Below are 14,236 nucleotides of genomic sequence, written 5' to 3'. Positions count from 1 at the left end.
TACGTATACTTGCGTAGTAGGATTATAACTGACACAAATCCCTACAATCCAGTCACGTAATGCCTAAAAACCAATCACGTAATGCCTAAAAACTAGTCACGCAATACCTAAAAGCCAATCTTGCAATACTTAAGTCATGCGATGCCTAAATACCAGTCTGGCAATGCCTACAAACTAGTGACGCAATGCCTAAATACCAATCTTGCAATACCTACAAACTACTAACGCAATGCCTAAAAACATTTCTTTCTCCTCTCTTTAGAAACTAGGGACTTAATACTTAAAAACTAGTAATGTAATGCTTAATAACTAATTGATTTGCCTACCCACAACAGCTAGATTTACATTGCCAAGGTCATATAGATCTTTAATTTACAGATATATCTAATCAATTTCAACTCCTTGACTTTGGGATTCTATTCTATGAATATAAACCAATAAACCCAATAACCCAAAACATATACCTTGATGTCATCTTTACTCTTTTGGATTGTGAGAGAGAGCTAGATGGCGAGATAAACAATATTTTGTAAGTGACAGAAATGAGGATGGCAAGAGAGTGTTGGATGCCCAAATAAATAGTAATTTTAGAATTTTTCTTTTGGCTGACGAAATAGACAAAATCGAGATCATTTACTTTGCCTGAAATTGTTTAAAGGGCATTGTTGTCAAGTTATGTCAAAATTTGAATAAAAACAATTAAATTATTATTAGGGTTATTTTTTATTTGAGTTTATGAAGAGAGTTATTTTTCACAATTTCTTCTTTTTTATATTTTAAGTTAGTTAGAACTGGAACTAAGAGTAATAGTCTTAGTGCGGATCGCTTGGAACAACAAATAATTGAAAATTTCTTAACTTTGCTCATCAAGGAAAAACAAAAGTGAGGAAAACTAAAAAGAAATACAAGGACAAGGTTTGTGGAATTCTTTATCATTATTTATTTTCATACAATATCTTGAGCTTGAGGCATGAACTTCTTGTTGTCTTTAGTCTTTCTTTAATGGATTTCTCATTGCTCTACTCGAGGGCTCTTCAATCTCAATTCATCTAACAAAGCGTTCAAATCAGAGTGAGACGACCCACCTTCTTCAACAGCCCTCTTTGCCATCTCTTTCAGTGCACTTGCTCTGTTTCTTATTTCATTAGCTTCTTCACCAACCATCAGCTGAGTCACTGCCTTTGTTATGTTTTCTTTTATCACTAAGAACTTCTTATCTTCCATCCATCTACACCATTCTTGGGCTCCAACTCCAACCCCTATTCTTAGTATCTCTGTTACGAGCCTTTCATTACAGAACTGCTCATTACTAAGTGGCCATGTGACCATTGGCACTCCAGCAGTGATACTCTCCAGTGTCGAATTCCATCCACAATGAGTCATAAAGCCTCCTATAGCTTCATGATCAAGAATCAGAACTTGAGGTGCCCATCCCCTTATAATCAAACCCCTCCCTTCCATCCGTTCTTCAAATCCTTCCGGTAACCACTCTTCTTTGCCTTCGTTATTCACCTTCCTTACAACCCAAATGAAATCCTGTCCAGAAGCTTCCAGACCCATAGCAATCTCATAAAGCTGAGCAGCTGAAAACCAGGACACACTTCCAAAACATATATAGAGAACTGATTTGTGTTTCTTTGAGTCTAGCCATCTTAAGCACTCAATTGTGTCAACTGAGGCAGCATTTCCTCTTTCTGCTTTATCGTCTGTGTTGCTGTTGCAGAGAGAAAGTGGGCCTATGTGCCATGTCTTTCTTCTCATAACCTTCTTGTAGTGTTCTACATAAGCTGGTTCCAGCTCTTGAAAACTGTTCATGACAGCTCCGTAGCTTGTAATCTCAGATTCGAAGGCTTGATTCATCAACTTTTTTATTTCATCATACACACTTGATTCTCTAAGTTCAACTGGTTGTTGCAGTCTTGTCATCTTTATCTTGTCTGGAATTCCAGGCACTTCAAAGGGTTGATAATCAGATGTTATATTTTTCTGAGGCTCATAGCGCAGTAAGCTATCAACGACACTGAGGGCAAAATAGCTTGTCCCATGAAAAACTAGCCTTGGAATCTTCAGCTTCCCTGCAACTTCTGTGGCCCATGGAAACATTGCATCTGCCACCAGGCAATTGGGGTGGCAGTCTTGAAGCATTTGTTGAAGGGGTTGTTGAAGCAAGCTAAGAGCCTTGATGAATTTAAGGCCCATTTCTTGTGAAGTAATGGAACTTATGTTCTCACATCCGTCGGGCAGGCCAGCATCCATGGAAGGGAACTTTATTATTCGAATATCGATCTCAACACCCAACTTCCTTTCTCTTTCAATTATTTGAGAGAACAAAGGAGCATTAAGTTGAGTGGTGACAATGGTGGCTTTCACACCTTGCCTTGCAAATAGTCTAGCCATGTCCATCGTTGGGATCAAATGTCCATAAGCCAAGTGTGGAAAGAACAAGATATGAAGGCGATGTGGTTTTGAGTCCATTTAGCTTTGTAGGAAATTTAAGGAGGCCAATTTGATGGCTGAAATGTGGAACGCTAGAAGGATATGATACAGGGAGAAATGAAAAGCTGATTATTGAAAACTCGATAGCCTAGGTTTCTAATTTATAGACACTTCATATGATGAGAAAAAGTCAGACTCATAGTTGCTCCTTAGTAATTTCCTCTAAGTCGACTGTTTTTGTGCTTAAACTAGCCTTAACGTGCAAGTAATGACTTGGGAGGTGCTCTAGACCTCACATTATCACATTTATTTGACTATCTATCTAATATTGCTAGCTATTTGACTATCATCTTTTTAAAAAAATTTCCTCAATCTAACCTCAAAGTCTTGCTCGAGTCATTTTCCAGCACATATTTAATTATTTTCAATTCATTTTAGATACAACTATGTCATATACCTTAGTTGACAAGGAAATACTTACATTTAATGGAAATTTTTTATTTTCAGTCTAATTAATGCCTACACAAGGACTTCGAGTATTGATCTCTTTCCATGAATTGTTTCATCTTTGAAGATTTGATGTATCGTTCTTTTGCCTAGCAGATTTTATGTCCTCTGGGACATTATTCTAAGACGCAAAAACTTCAAATGAATTAATTGGTAGGAACTGTTGTGATTCAATTTTGTTAACATGCAGCAACTAAAGCTGCAAATATTGTATGAACTGTAAAACGGAGCATGAAAAACCAGTAAAAAGAAAACTTGTTTTCAGCTCATTGCTTGCAGGCGCGCGGAGCCTCATTTAGTTTTGGGGGCCACAAGTTTTAAAATTTTTAATATATTCTTTTAATGGCCCCCTCATAAGAGTAATTTGTATATTATTTTCTTATTCTTTTGAAACTCTAAAAGAGATTGAGCAAACATACTTTTCAAAAAAGAAGATTGAGGAAATAAGATTTAAATAAATAAATCTCATTAGTAGAATCTTATTAAGTCAATTATTTTGCTTCTAAGTAACATGATTAAGCAAAAAAATTTTCTTTTCCTAGAAGCCATATCCCACCTCTCTTTGCCGTCGTGTTGCAAAGGAATTCACTTTCTCCCAAATACGTTGATTTTGAAGCCTTTTCTAAAATAGTTAGTAATATCGTATTAAAAATTGATTGATTTTCATTTGAAATCTTAAAAATGTGGAGTTTAGTTAAAAATTAAAATGGTTATGTAACAAATGCTGAACAATGATTTTGGTTCAAATACCAAAAAATATGTAATTTGATTTAACATCTCAAATTTAAACTTATTAGCATTTTAGATTTTAGTAAAATGGTTAATTAACACTTCAAACGAATTTTAGTTTTGATAGGAATTTAGAGTTTTATGATTATATTCAATGAAAAAAAAAACCCTAATGCCTGTAGAAGGAGAACAATTTTATACTTAATCTTGTTATTTAGAAACAAAATTGTTGACTTATAAGATTCTGCTAATAACATTTCTTTATTTGAATTTGTTTCCTTCATCTCTCCTTTTAAGGTTTAAGAAGAATAAGAAAAGAATATAAAAATTGCTCTTGAAATTACAAAATTTTGTAAAACCTAATTTTATTAGAAGAAGAAGAGAATGATAAAGTTAGAAAGAGGTAAGAAAACAAGAAAAAGAACGATGATGGAGAGAGATAAAAAAAATGAAAATATTTTATTTATTGGTTAATTAATCATTATAAACTTTTTAATATTTAATTTAAAATATAAAAAAATTTTATTTTCCTTCGTTAATGAGATGATACATTTTGATAGACTGACTGTTTCTATTACACTGTCAACGCATTAAATATAAATTCACAATTAAAAGAGTTTTTCTGGGTTACGAATCGTTTTCTAGATAATTAATCCATAAGACTCAAAACCTCGGCCTTATGATGGCGTTGGCAGTTGTGCCCCGCTGCGGAAGAGCCAAAAACGTGTTACGCGTCCATTCCAGCATCTTTGCATGAGAGAAGGGTGCCACGTTTTATTGTTTCTCAGTCCTATAATTTTAGAACAGTTAGGCTGGCCGGCGGGAGATGTAGAGAAGGGAAATGGAGAGCAACAAAGAGAGAAGAGAAAAGGGGGAAGCAGAGGAAGTTAGAGACAAGAGGACGAAGGAAGATGCTGCAGCTTCTTTTGAAAGCACAACGAAGACAACAGGGACGGATCCAATGGCTAAAGTGGTGATTAACGAAACAATCGTATCTGATGCTGCTGCTGATGGAGCTCAAAATCCTGATGATGTCCTTGCTCTCTCCAGATCAGATCGACTCTTCCCTTCAATAGATATAGAAATTTGACGTTTCAGTATTTCAAAAATAATGTCCAATCTATTATCACTTTGCTTATTTTCTAATTGTATGGTGTTGATTGTTGAGTTCTTTCCTTGGGGATTTTTTTTCTTTCTCTTAGGTCACAAAGAAAGAAGACGACATGAATTCATTTGATTCACAGATTGAGTGATAATTGATTCAAAATTTAAAGGAAAACTTAGAAAGCAATATATTTAATTTTGCAGCCTTGTCTAACATTTCAAACGCATCCCTCTCTAAACGTATTTACTTCTCCACATGTTATTTTTTTTCTTAATTTTTTCCTTTTTTTTACTTTAATATTTTAATAGATAAAACAAAATATAGTAACATTTAATAACCTATAAACTATAAAATAAATAAATAAATTATTAAATAAATACATTCTTTGAATATGGAAAAAAGAAATACGAAATGAATAAAATAAGGATTTATATTCATGTATTGGAGGTGCATAATTTTTATAATTTCTATATATTATAAGCCATCATCCGTCAAATGATGTCACGTAGTCAAAATTAAATATTAATAATTTTTAAAAATTAAATATTAAAAATTTTTAGAAAAATATAAAAAGATGAATACAATTTTTTTTCTGTCCAATTGCCTTTCAACCGGTTTTTTTTTCTTCGTTTTTCATTTTTTAATTTCTTCAATCCCATCATTTTCTTCTCTTCTTCTTTCATTAAAAATAATTTTAACAAAATTTATAGAACTTTAAGGGCAATAAGATAGTCGAAGAAAAATATTTAAAGTTTAAAATATTGATTTGTTTGAGGATTAGACATAAAGAAACTTTCTTTCTTCCCCTTTGTCAAAGTTTATCTCCCTTTTTGCTTTCATGTCGACCAAAAACATTATTTCTCGACTTCCTAGATAATTGCTTCATCTACACAAAAGCCTTTTTATCTCGGATTTTGTCAAGTTAATCTCGTTTTGTTCTGTTAAAGAAAAAGATTATCAATTTGCTCGTTGATGGTGGAACAATTAATTATAACTTGAATTGATACTTCAATCAGAAAATAATTTCAAATTGCAACTTGAATATTTTGCCCACAAAGAAATTCTCAGTTTCTCATTGATAATGGATGAATTAATTTGTGTGAAAGAAGATTTTGATTTGGATACTTGTGGATGAAGAACAAGAATAAGAGAGAGAAGTACGGAAGAGTGATTCTAAAAATATTTTATTTTATATTAGATTAATTATTAATTTTTTAAATATTTATTTTTAAAAATCTATAAGTTTTTATGTTATACTTATTAATGATGAGGAGTGTCCTGGTGCATTTGTAGTGCATAGAAGTTAACACTATTAGTGCATTAAATATAAACTCTAAAATAAATGTGTTGAGATAAATATGTGTCAGATGCATATTGATATTTTGTTGACTCCATGTGTTTTTTATGATAACAAAATATTCTTTATGGTTGTCCCAATTAAATGTGCTAGAGGGGGGGTGAATAGTATAATTTGACACTTTCAAAAATTATCTCTAAGTGTAAACAGATGCAAGATAAAAAAAAGAATGAAAATAAAACAAAAATAGAGTAAATAAGACAGCAGAATTTAAAGTGGTTCGGTCCAAGACCTATATCCACTACCTTGATTATCCAACTAAGGATTTTTCAACCAATCCACTAAGAACCGGTGAAATTCACAAGCTTTCACCAAGCTTAACAATGACTTTTACCAAGCTTAGCCAAAACCTTTCACAATAGTTTTTCTCGGGCTCAACTATAACCCAACACCTAACTTTTCAAGGCTAAGTTAGAACCTTAACACAAACAAGCAATCCTAGCTTGATTCAACCCCTTAGAGTGACCCTTTCACTTTAAGAACATAAAAAGAAATGAAAAAGAAGTGTACCTATGATCACAATGTTGATCTAAGTGGTACAAGTTAAAGTGCAAAATACAATTACAAGGATGGGAGTTAAGTGCAGTGAAGTGCAGAGGATGTTTTCTGGTTTTTCAACTCTTTTGTGTGTTCTTGGAAGCCTTCAATACACTTCTAGCCGTTGGAACCCTCTTTTATACTTGGAGAAACAATTTTGATGGCAGTTTGACAGTTTTCTGGTCGTTGAAAATAGTTGGGAGTTGGTTTTGGCCGTTAATCTGTCTTTTAGTGTAAAATTCAAACTTGCAGGTAAAATGCTCTTAGTCGACTAACAGATATCTTAGTCGACTAAGTCGTCTTTGTCTTTTGTTCTCAGTTTCTGACAGTTCTAGCAGTGTACAGTTAGTCGACTAAGTCATTTCTTGGTCGACTAAGTTGGTTTTGTTTTTTAATGCTCTTTAGCCCGCCAACCTTTGATTTAAATCTTAGCTAACTATCTCTTCATTAATCAACTAAGGGGCTTCTGTTTTGTTGATCAATTATGGCTTTCTTATTTCTATGCTCTTTGATATGTGCATTTTAATGATTGGTTATTTATCTGCATAGAAATTTTGTCATGCACACTCAAGTAGAAATATTAGACACAAATAAAATAGAAATGTTTTATTATCATCAAAAACTAATGGAGCCAACAATCTACCCCTTTTTGATGATGACAAAACATTCTTTGATTAATAACACAGTGTCTTTTTATTTTTCAATTCTGTAAAAAAATGGGGATTACTCCCCCTAAGTATGTGCTCCCCTTTTGTGTGTGCATATTTTGCTTATCTATTTTAGCAAATTTTATTCATGTCATATAAAAAATAACATTATTCATTCAGAGTATACATATGCAGAAATATAAAGTGATTTACAGTAGGTGAATGTTGATAGATTATCATCCAAATTTTAGCAATGTCTGTCAACAATATATCATTTCTAGACTTTATTTTTGCCATTAATTATTCATCAGATGTAGTGTAGTTTGCATCCATATATATCCACAGGTCGGGTTTGACACTATTAATCTAACGTACTCATCATTCCATCATAACTACTAAGTCCTATTTCATAACTTAGAATCATAATAAAATTAAACATTCGCCAACTCATACTGGCATATCAATTAAATGTACATTGCCTACAACATGTATCTTAATAATTTACATCAAGTTTGTCTATACATCTCATAAAAAGAAGACTTGACTTTCAGTAGAGGGACTCGGACGAATGTACAGCTACTAAATGCCGAGACACCTACCAAAAGATGGATATAAGTCTACAAGGACACCTCGTTCTAGTTACCTGCTGCCTCGTGATCTGAAAACATGAAGTTAAAAACGGTGAGTATAAATCCAGTGAGTGAACAAGAAAGGGAACAAGCATACCATAAGGAATCTTTAATGAAATCATGATACATTCTTTTTCAAAACAATGCAATTTGTTTCTATTCTTATTAAAAACCCCTCATCAAGCCCTTAACTGATTAATCCTTTGAAAATCATGAACCCATACATAACGAACCATTTGAAGAATGAAAGCTTCAATATTACACAAGCAAGTCAAATACGACAACGAATCTTCGTTGCAGCGACGTTGGGATTTAGTTATTAGCCGAACGAGGGTTTCTCAACTGGCCGAGGGTTTCTCACTAAACCTCTCCATTTTAAACTTAACTCATCTAATCCTTAATGTTGGAAGTCCATGCTCCGATATGGTAGCAAAGTAGTGAAAGATAGGGCAGCAATTGGACAAGATAGGAGACCAAAACAGAAGGTTTTTCGCTACAGCGAGATTCTTTCTCGCTGCAGCGAAATTCAGCTGATGAAACAGAGAGTTTTTCGTTATAGCGAGATTCTTTTTTGTAGCAGCGAAAAGCTACAATTACTATCTCGCTGCAGCGAGAACCAGTTCTGGTGAAGGTTCTCAAACTTGAGAGTTTCTCGCTGCAGCGAAATACATTCTCCTTGCAGCAAAATACAAGGCACCGAACGAAAATTTCCCTTTCTCCCAAAGAAAACCACCCTGCTTGAAATGTTCAAAACCAATAAGAAATACATAACTTCCCAAAGTTTAACATACCGAATTTCACATACATTACATCCATATACATAACTCATAAATGTATTATAACACACATGTTTACGTATGTATACATATACATATACCCATCACCATCATACACACCATCCCATCATCATCATCACCAGCTCATGCGCACTCCCTACTCGCAGATGGCTGGGTCATCATCGGGTTATGCGCACTCCCTACTCGCACATAACTGGGTCATCCTCGGCTTATGCGCACTCCCTACTCGCACATAGCCGAGTCAATATAATTACACAACATTATATTCAAGCATATATGTATATCAACATAATGCAGCCACATAGAAATCCATAATAACCACATATCATAACATAAACCATTTCATAAGAGCTTGTTCCCAAGGCATTCATTTTTTAGAAAAGTTGTATAAAATCATTCAAACACTTTGTTCAAAACAGTCATATTCCCAAAACAATTTTGATAGGCAGTCCACTCACCAATTGATTGTAGAGCCTTTAGATGACTCCAATTCCTCTAATTGTCCAAATGAGATGATGGGGCTTCCTTAGAACCTAGGATCACATTAGCATAAGCAATAGGTCAATTTTACACACTATGAACCCTAAAAGCTATCTCTTAGCTAGTTTTCAATCGCCACATTAAATGGCCATCTATGTTCACTATCTTAATCACTAAAAGTAATGAACATACTCAACAATAAACAGCTCATAAATCCCAATTACTAACCATTTTCTGTAGCTAAAAACCAAGCTTAATTCATCACTTACCCTAGGGCTCCTTTGTAGTCAAATTCTCTCCCAATAGCTTCCAAATAAATGGTGTAATTCTCTCTTTCTCTCTCTAAAATGTCCAACTAGTGAGAGAAAGTATGAAAACCAGATTTTTGAAGGGTTTTAAAGTGAGAGGATGAAAGAGCATAAGGGTTTATGAAAGAGTACACCAAAAGCATGAAAATTAGAGCTAGAAAGAGAAAGTTATAGAAGCTTGAAGAAAACTCCCATGGAGAAATTGAAGAAACATGAGAGAGGAGAAGGGAAGAAGAAGACCAGCTGCTGGAAATTCAAGAAGGTGCTAGAAATTTCAAGATATTTATAGCCAATCTTATCCTTTCCCTTAAAATTACGAAAATGCCCCTCCACCAATTTACTTATTCTCCTCCAATCTTTTATGCAATCTTTTTGCTCTTTTAACATTGGGACAAGGTCCATAATGGTCTAGACATGTTCAGGTTCATAAAAACTTAAAATTTTAACTCGAGATGAAAAATGATCATTTTGCCCCTATTATGAAAATTGTTGAAACTTCTAGTTTTCTTCGTGTTTTCACCAGCACACATCATTTATGCAGTCTTATACCCATTTTGACCTTAAAATATCATAAAACTTTCTTCTGGAAGCTTATTAGAGAAAATGACGAAATTACCTCTAGCTCGTATTATTACATCTATGCTTATTTACAAGCCTATAGAGGTTGGGGTCTCACATAAGTGGTACAAGTTGAAGTGCAAAATACAATTACAAGGATGGGCGTTGAGTGCAGTGAAGTGCAAAGGATGTTTTCTGGTTTTTCAGCTCTTTTGTGTGTTCTTAGAAACCTTCAATACACTTCTAGCTATTGAAACCCTCTTTTATACTTGGAAAAACAACTCTAATGGTAGTTTGACAGTTTTCTAGCCGTTGAAAATAGTTGGGAGTTGCTTCTAGCCGTTAATCTGTCTTTTAGTGAAGAATTCAAACTTGTAAGCAGAATGTTCTTAGTCGACTAACCGATATCTTAGCCGACTAAGCCGTCTCTGTCTTCTGTTCCCAGTTTCTAGCAGTTTTGGTAGTGTACACTTAGTCTACTAACTCATTTCTTAGTCAACTAAGTTGGTTCTATTTCTTAATGCTCTTCAGCCCGCCAACCTTTGATTTAAATCTTAGTTGACTAACTCTTCATTAATCAACTAAGGGGCTTCTATTTTGTTGATCAATTATGGCTTTCTTATTTCTATACTCTTTGATATGTGCATTTTAACGATTTATTATTTATCTACATATAAATTTTGTCCTGCACACTCAAGTAGAAATATTAGACACAAATGAAATGAGAATGTTTTATTATCATCAAAAACTAACGGATCCAACACTTTATTCTTTAATGTCTAACTATATTACTTAAGTGTGCAAGATAAAATTTAATATTTATAATAAATTTGATGTTTAAAAGTAAGTCAAGAAGCTTGCTCATATAAACGATAAGTTTACAGTTAAATAAGCAAATAAGAAAAGACTTAGTAAAAACAAAATTTTGTTAACTAATTAACATGAACCCTTAAACAGTTAAGGTAAAATTGGGCATTATACAAAAGCAAAACGAAGAAGTCTTAATCAGTTAGCATAAGGCTTAACTGATTAAAAAGGGTACTAAATGCAAAAATGGAAAATTATTAACCGATTAAGCAAAAGGCTTAATCGGTTAAAGTTCAAGCTTGAAGTATCTAGAAGCACTAAACTTTAAATTCAAAGTGATATTGATTGTTAAAGGCCGCCAAATGAAGAAATTCAAATTTGAAGAATTCTTAATCGGTTGAAACCAATTTTAATCAATTAAGGATAAAAAGAGAGAAGCTTCGATCAGCTAAAGGAAGCATTAATCAATTGAAAGAAAGTTGGCCAAAAGTAGTGCTTGAAGGTGTCCCAATACAAAAAGTTCTTAATCGGTTAAAGTTTTCTTTTACCAGTTAACACAGTGAAAAGAATTGCCAGACATTTCAAGTTAGAGAAGGCTTAATCGGTCTATCTTTAACCAATTAATGAAGCACTATTTACACATTTGAATTTAAACAGTAAAGGACAAAATAACGGCCAGAAACTATTTGTAAGAGCTAGTTTTTGTCTCCAACGGTCAAATTTGATCTCCCAAGTGTTTAAAGCCTTTCCAACAGTAAAAAATGAGATAGAAAAGTTCCAAAGAGTTTGTGAGAGCCAAAAAGAGCAAAAACCTTCTCTTGTACACTTGTATTCCACTCCAATCTTTATAATAGTGTTTGAGCCTGAACTTGTACTTCTTACATCAGCTAGGTGATCACTTGTACATTATTTTTTTACTATTTTTTGACTGATTAGAGTGTGCAAAGCACTGTATGGGTTGTTGTAAGGGTTTAGAGTTTAGATTAGAAGCTCACCTTATAAACGCTTGGTGGAAGCTGTTAATCCCACTAGTTTGTGAACTTGGATTGAAAATCCTTAATTGAGAGGTCAACATAGTGGATAGAGGTCAAAGAGACTGAACCACTATAAATATTTATGTTTCATCCACTTCTCTTTACCTTTTCTTTACCTGGTGTCTTTAAGCTTCAACAAGTTTTAAACCTTAAATTTCAAATTATACAAAAATTTTTAAAGCTTAAAGGCTGCTTTCATAAAATCTTTCCAAGTACTATTCAATCCCCTTTATCATTCTATTGGAACCAACAAGTGGCATCAAAGCCTAATCCTTGATTTTAAGGCTTAACATCATCTTACATCTCAAGCACAATGAAGGCCATCGAAATGTACAAATGCCCAACTTTAACCAAAATATCCTCTATAATCTCAACGAGGTGCCTAATCGATTTGTCTGCTAACTGCAAGGTAACTGTAGTAAGTTGTATCTTCTTAAATCCAAATTTACTGGCAATAGACAAAGGTATTATTAAAACACTAGCACCCAAATCACACAAAGCTTTAGAAATTTTAAAACCACCAATAGTGCAAGGAATAGAAAAACTCCCTAGATCCTTAAGCTTTGGTGGAAACTTATTCTAGATTATAGCACTACACTCCTCAATAAGTGCAATTGTCTCAAACTTTTCCAATTTCCTCTTTTTGGCCAAGATATCTTTCAAAAACTTCACATAACTTGCCATTTTTCCGAAGTTTCAAAAAAAAGGATATTCATATAAAGCTTTTTAAATGCCTCAATAAATTTCTAGAATTGTTTGTCAAGTTTCTGCTTTTAAAAACATTGAGGATAAAATGGTGGGGTGTTTGTGAAGGATTCAATTGTGGTTTTTCAATTTTAACTTTTTCACCAGAATTTTCAACCACAATTTCTTTTTCAACAACAATTTCAACTTCTTTTTTAGTAGGCATACATGAATCTTCAAATTGTACTTGACTACCACTTACCTCTTTCCCAATTTTGAGTGTGATTGCATTACAATGCTCTTTACCTTCTCTTCTAGGATTAGGTTTAGTTTCACTAGTTAAAGCACTTCAAGGTCTATTATTGATGGCATTAGCTAATTAGCCTAATTGTGTCTCAAGATTTCTAATTTATGCCGCTTGACTTTGAATGATGGCATCATTCTTTGTTATATAGGCATCATTCTTTGCCAATAATTGCATGAAGAGCTCTTCGATGGTTGGCTTTCTCTTTGGCATAGGAGCTTTAGCTTGTGGTGGAAAACCTGGAAGAAAATTTGTCTTAGGAGTTAACAAAGATGCTTGGTTTTTGTTCCAAGAAAAATTAGGATGATTTTTTTGTTGATTTAATACACGCAAATATGCGTATCGAACAAGTAATATAGACAGTAAGTCCAGTATCATATCCCACATTGATTTTCTCCTAAATTCTCACTAAGTATTAAAATTTTAACAAACTAATCTTATCTAAGTAACTCAATTTTTTAAAGATTAATTAAAAACTAAATTCAGTTAAACACTAAACTAAGGAATGAAGGCTGAAAATTTACTAGAAAAGCAATATATTAAAGGCCTAGGATCATGGGTTCATTCAACATTTAATCTGGAATACATTTCTCTTAATACTTAAATTCATGGGTGGTTTTGCTAGCCTAGAACCCAAACTTATGTATAAGTCTCCATCGATATGCTTGTACACATACCTAACTTAAATGTGTCACTATATATCCATAGTAATAAATTAAATATGGTTTATTAAGCAAATGTTCTAATCTGACTGCATGTGGCATTTAGGTGTATGTCTACCCTAATTGCTAATCAGATCACCTAATTTCTAAGTGACATGAATAGAAGCTATTCAAAACTTAGTCTAATCTAAAATTATTCTGTTAAGTTTCATTTATATTTCCATAACCAATCAATTATTGATCAGACAATCAAAGGCAATAAGGACAAAATTAAATAAACATCACCATATCCATTCATAATAAATCAAAAAGAAACAAAATATTTAGATTACATGTTGAAATCCACCACAATCCTAAAAATTAATTTAGTTCATCATTTCTAAAGCAAACAACATTTTCTCAAGAGAATAATTCATGTTTACAACAAAAGAAAGAGATAAAAACAAAACTAGAGTGAAGAACAAGTTTTCTATCGATTTCGATCCTTAATCCTCATTAATTTCTTCTTTTTTCCTCTTGTGTAAAACTCCTCTTTTTCTTTCAAAAAGCTGCCACTTAGTCCTTTTCTTATTTGATGAAAATGTCCTATATATATAATCTCTCAAGAAGCCCTAGACTTAAAAATCCCGAAATACCAATTTTCTAATAACACACA

General features: G+C 33.1%; 1 protein-coding gene across 1 annotated transcript; it reads right to left on the bottom strand.

Annotated features, from left to right (window-relative positions):
* LOC18589450 (scopoletin glucosyltransferase) lies at positions 893–2,547 on the bottom strand. Its single transcript, XM_007014429.2, has one exon. It carries the CDS (start codon positions 2,473–2,475, stop codon positions 1,012–1,014), a length of 1,464 nt encoding a protein of 487 aa, XP_007014491.2. The 5' UTR covers positions 2,476–2,547; the 3' UTR covers positions 893–1,011.

Source organism: Theobroma cacao, chromosome 9 (genome assembly GCF_000208745.1).
Source record: "Theobroma cacao cultivar B97-61/B2 chromosome 9, Criollo_cocoa_genome_V2, whole genome shotgun sequence".
NCBI classification, from domain to species: Eukaryota; Viridiplantae; Streptophyta; class Magnoliopsida; order Malvales; family Malvaceae; genus Theobroma; species Theobroma cacao.
The sequence above is the reverse complement of the archived record's forward strand: the minus strand, read 5'-3'. Positions and strand labels throughout refer to the sequence as shown.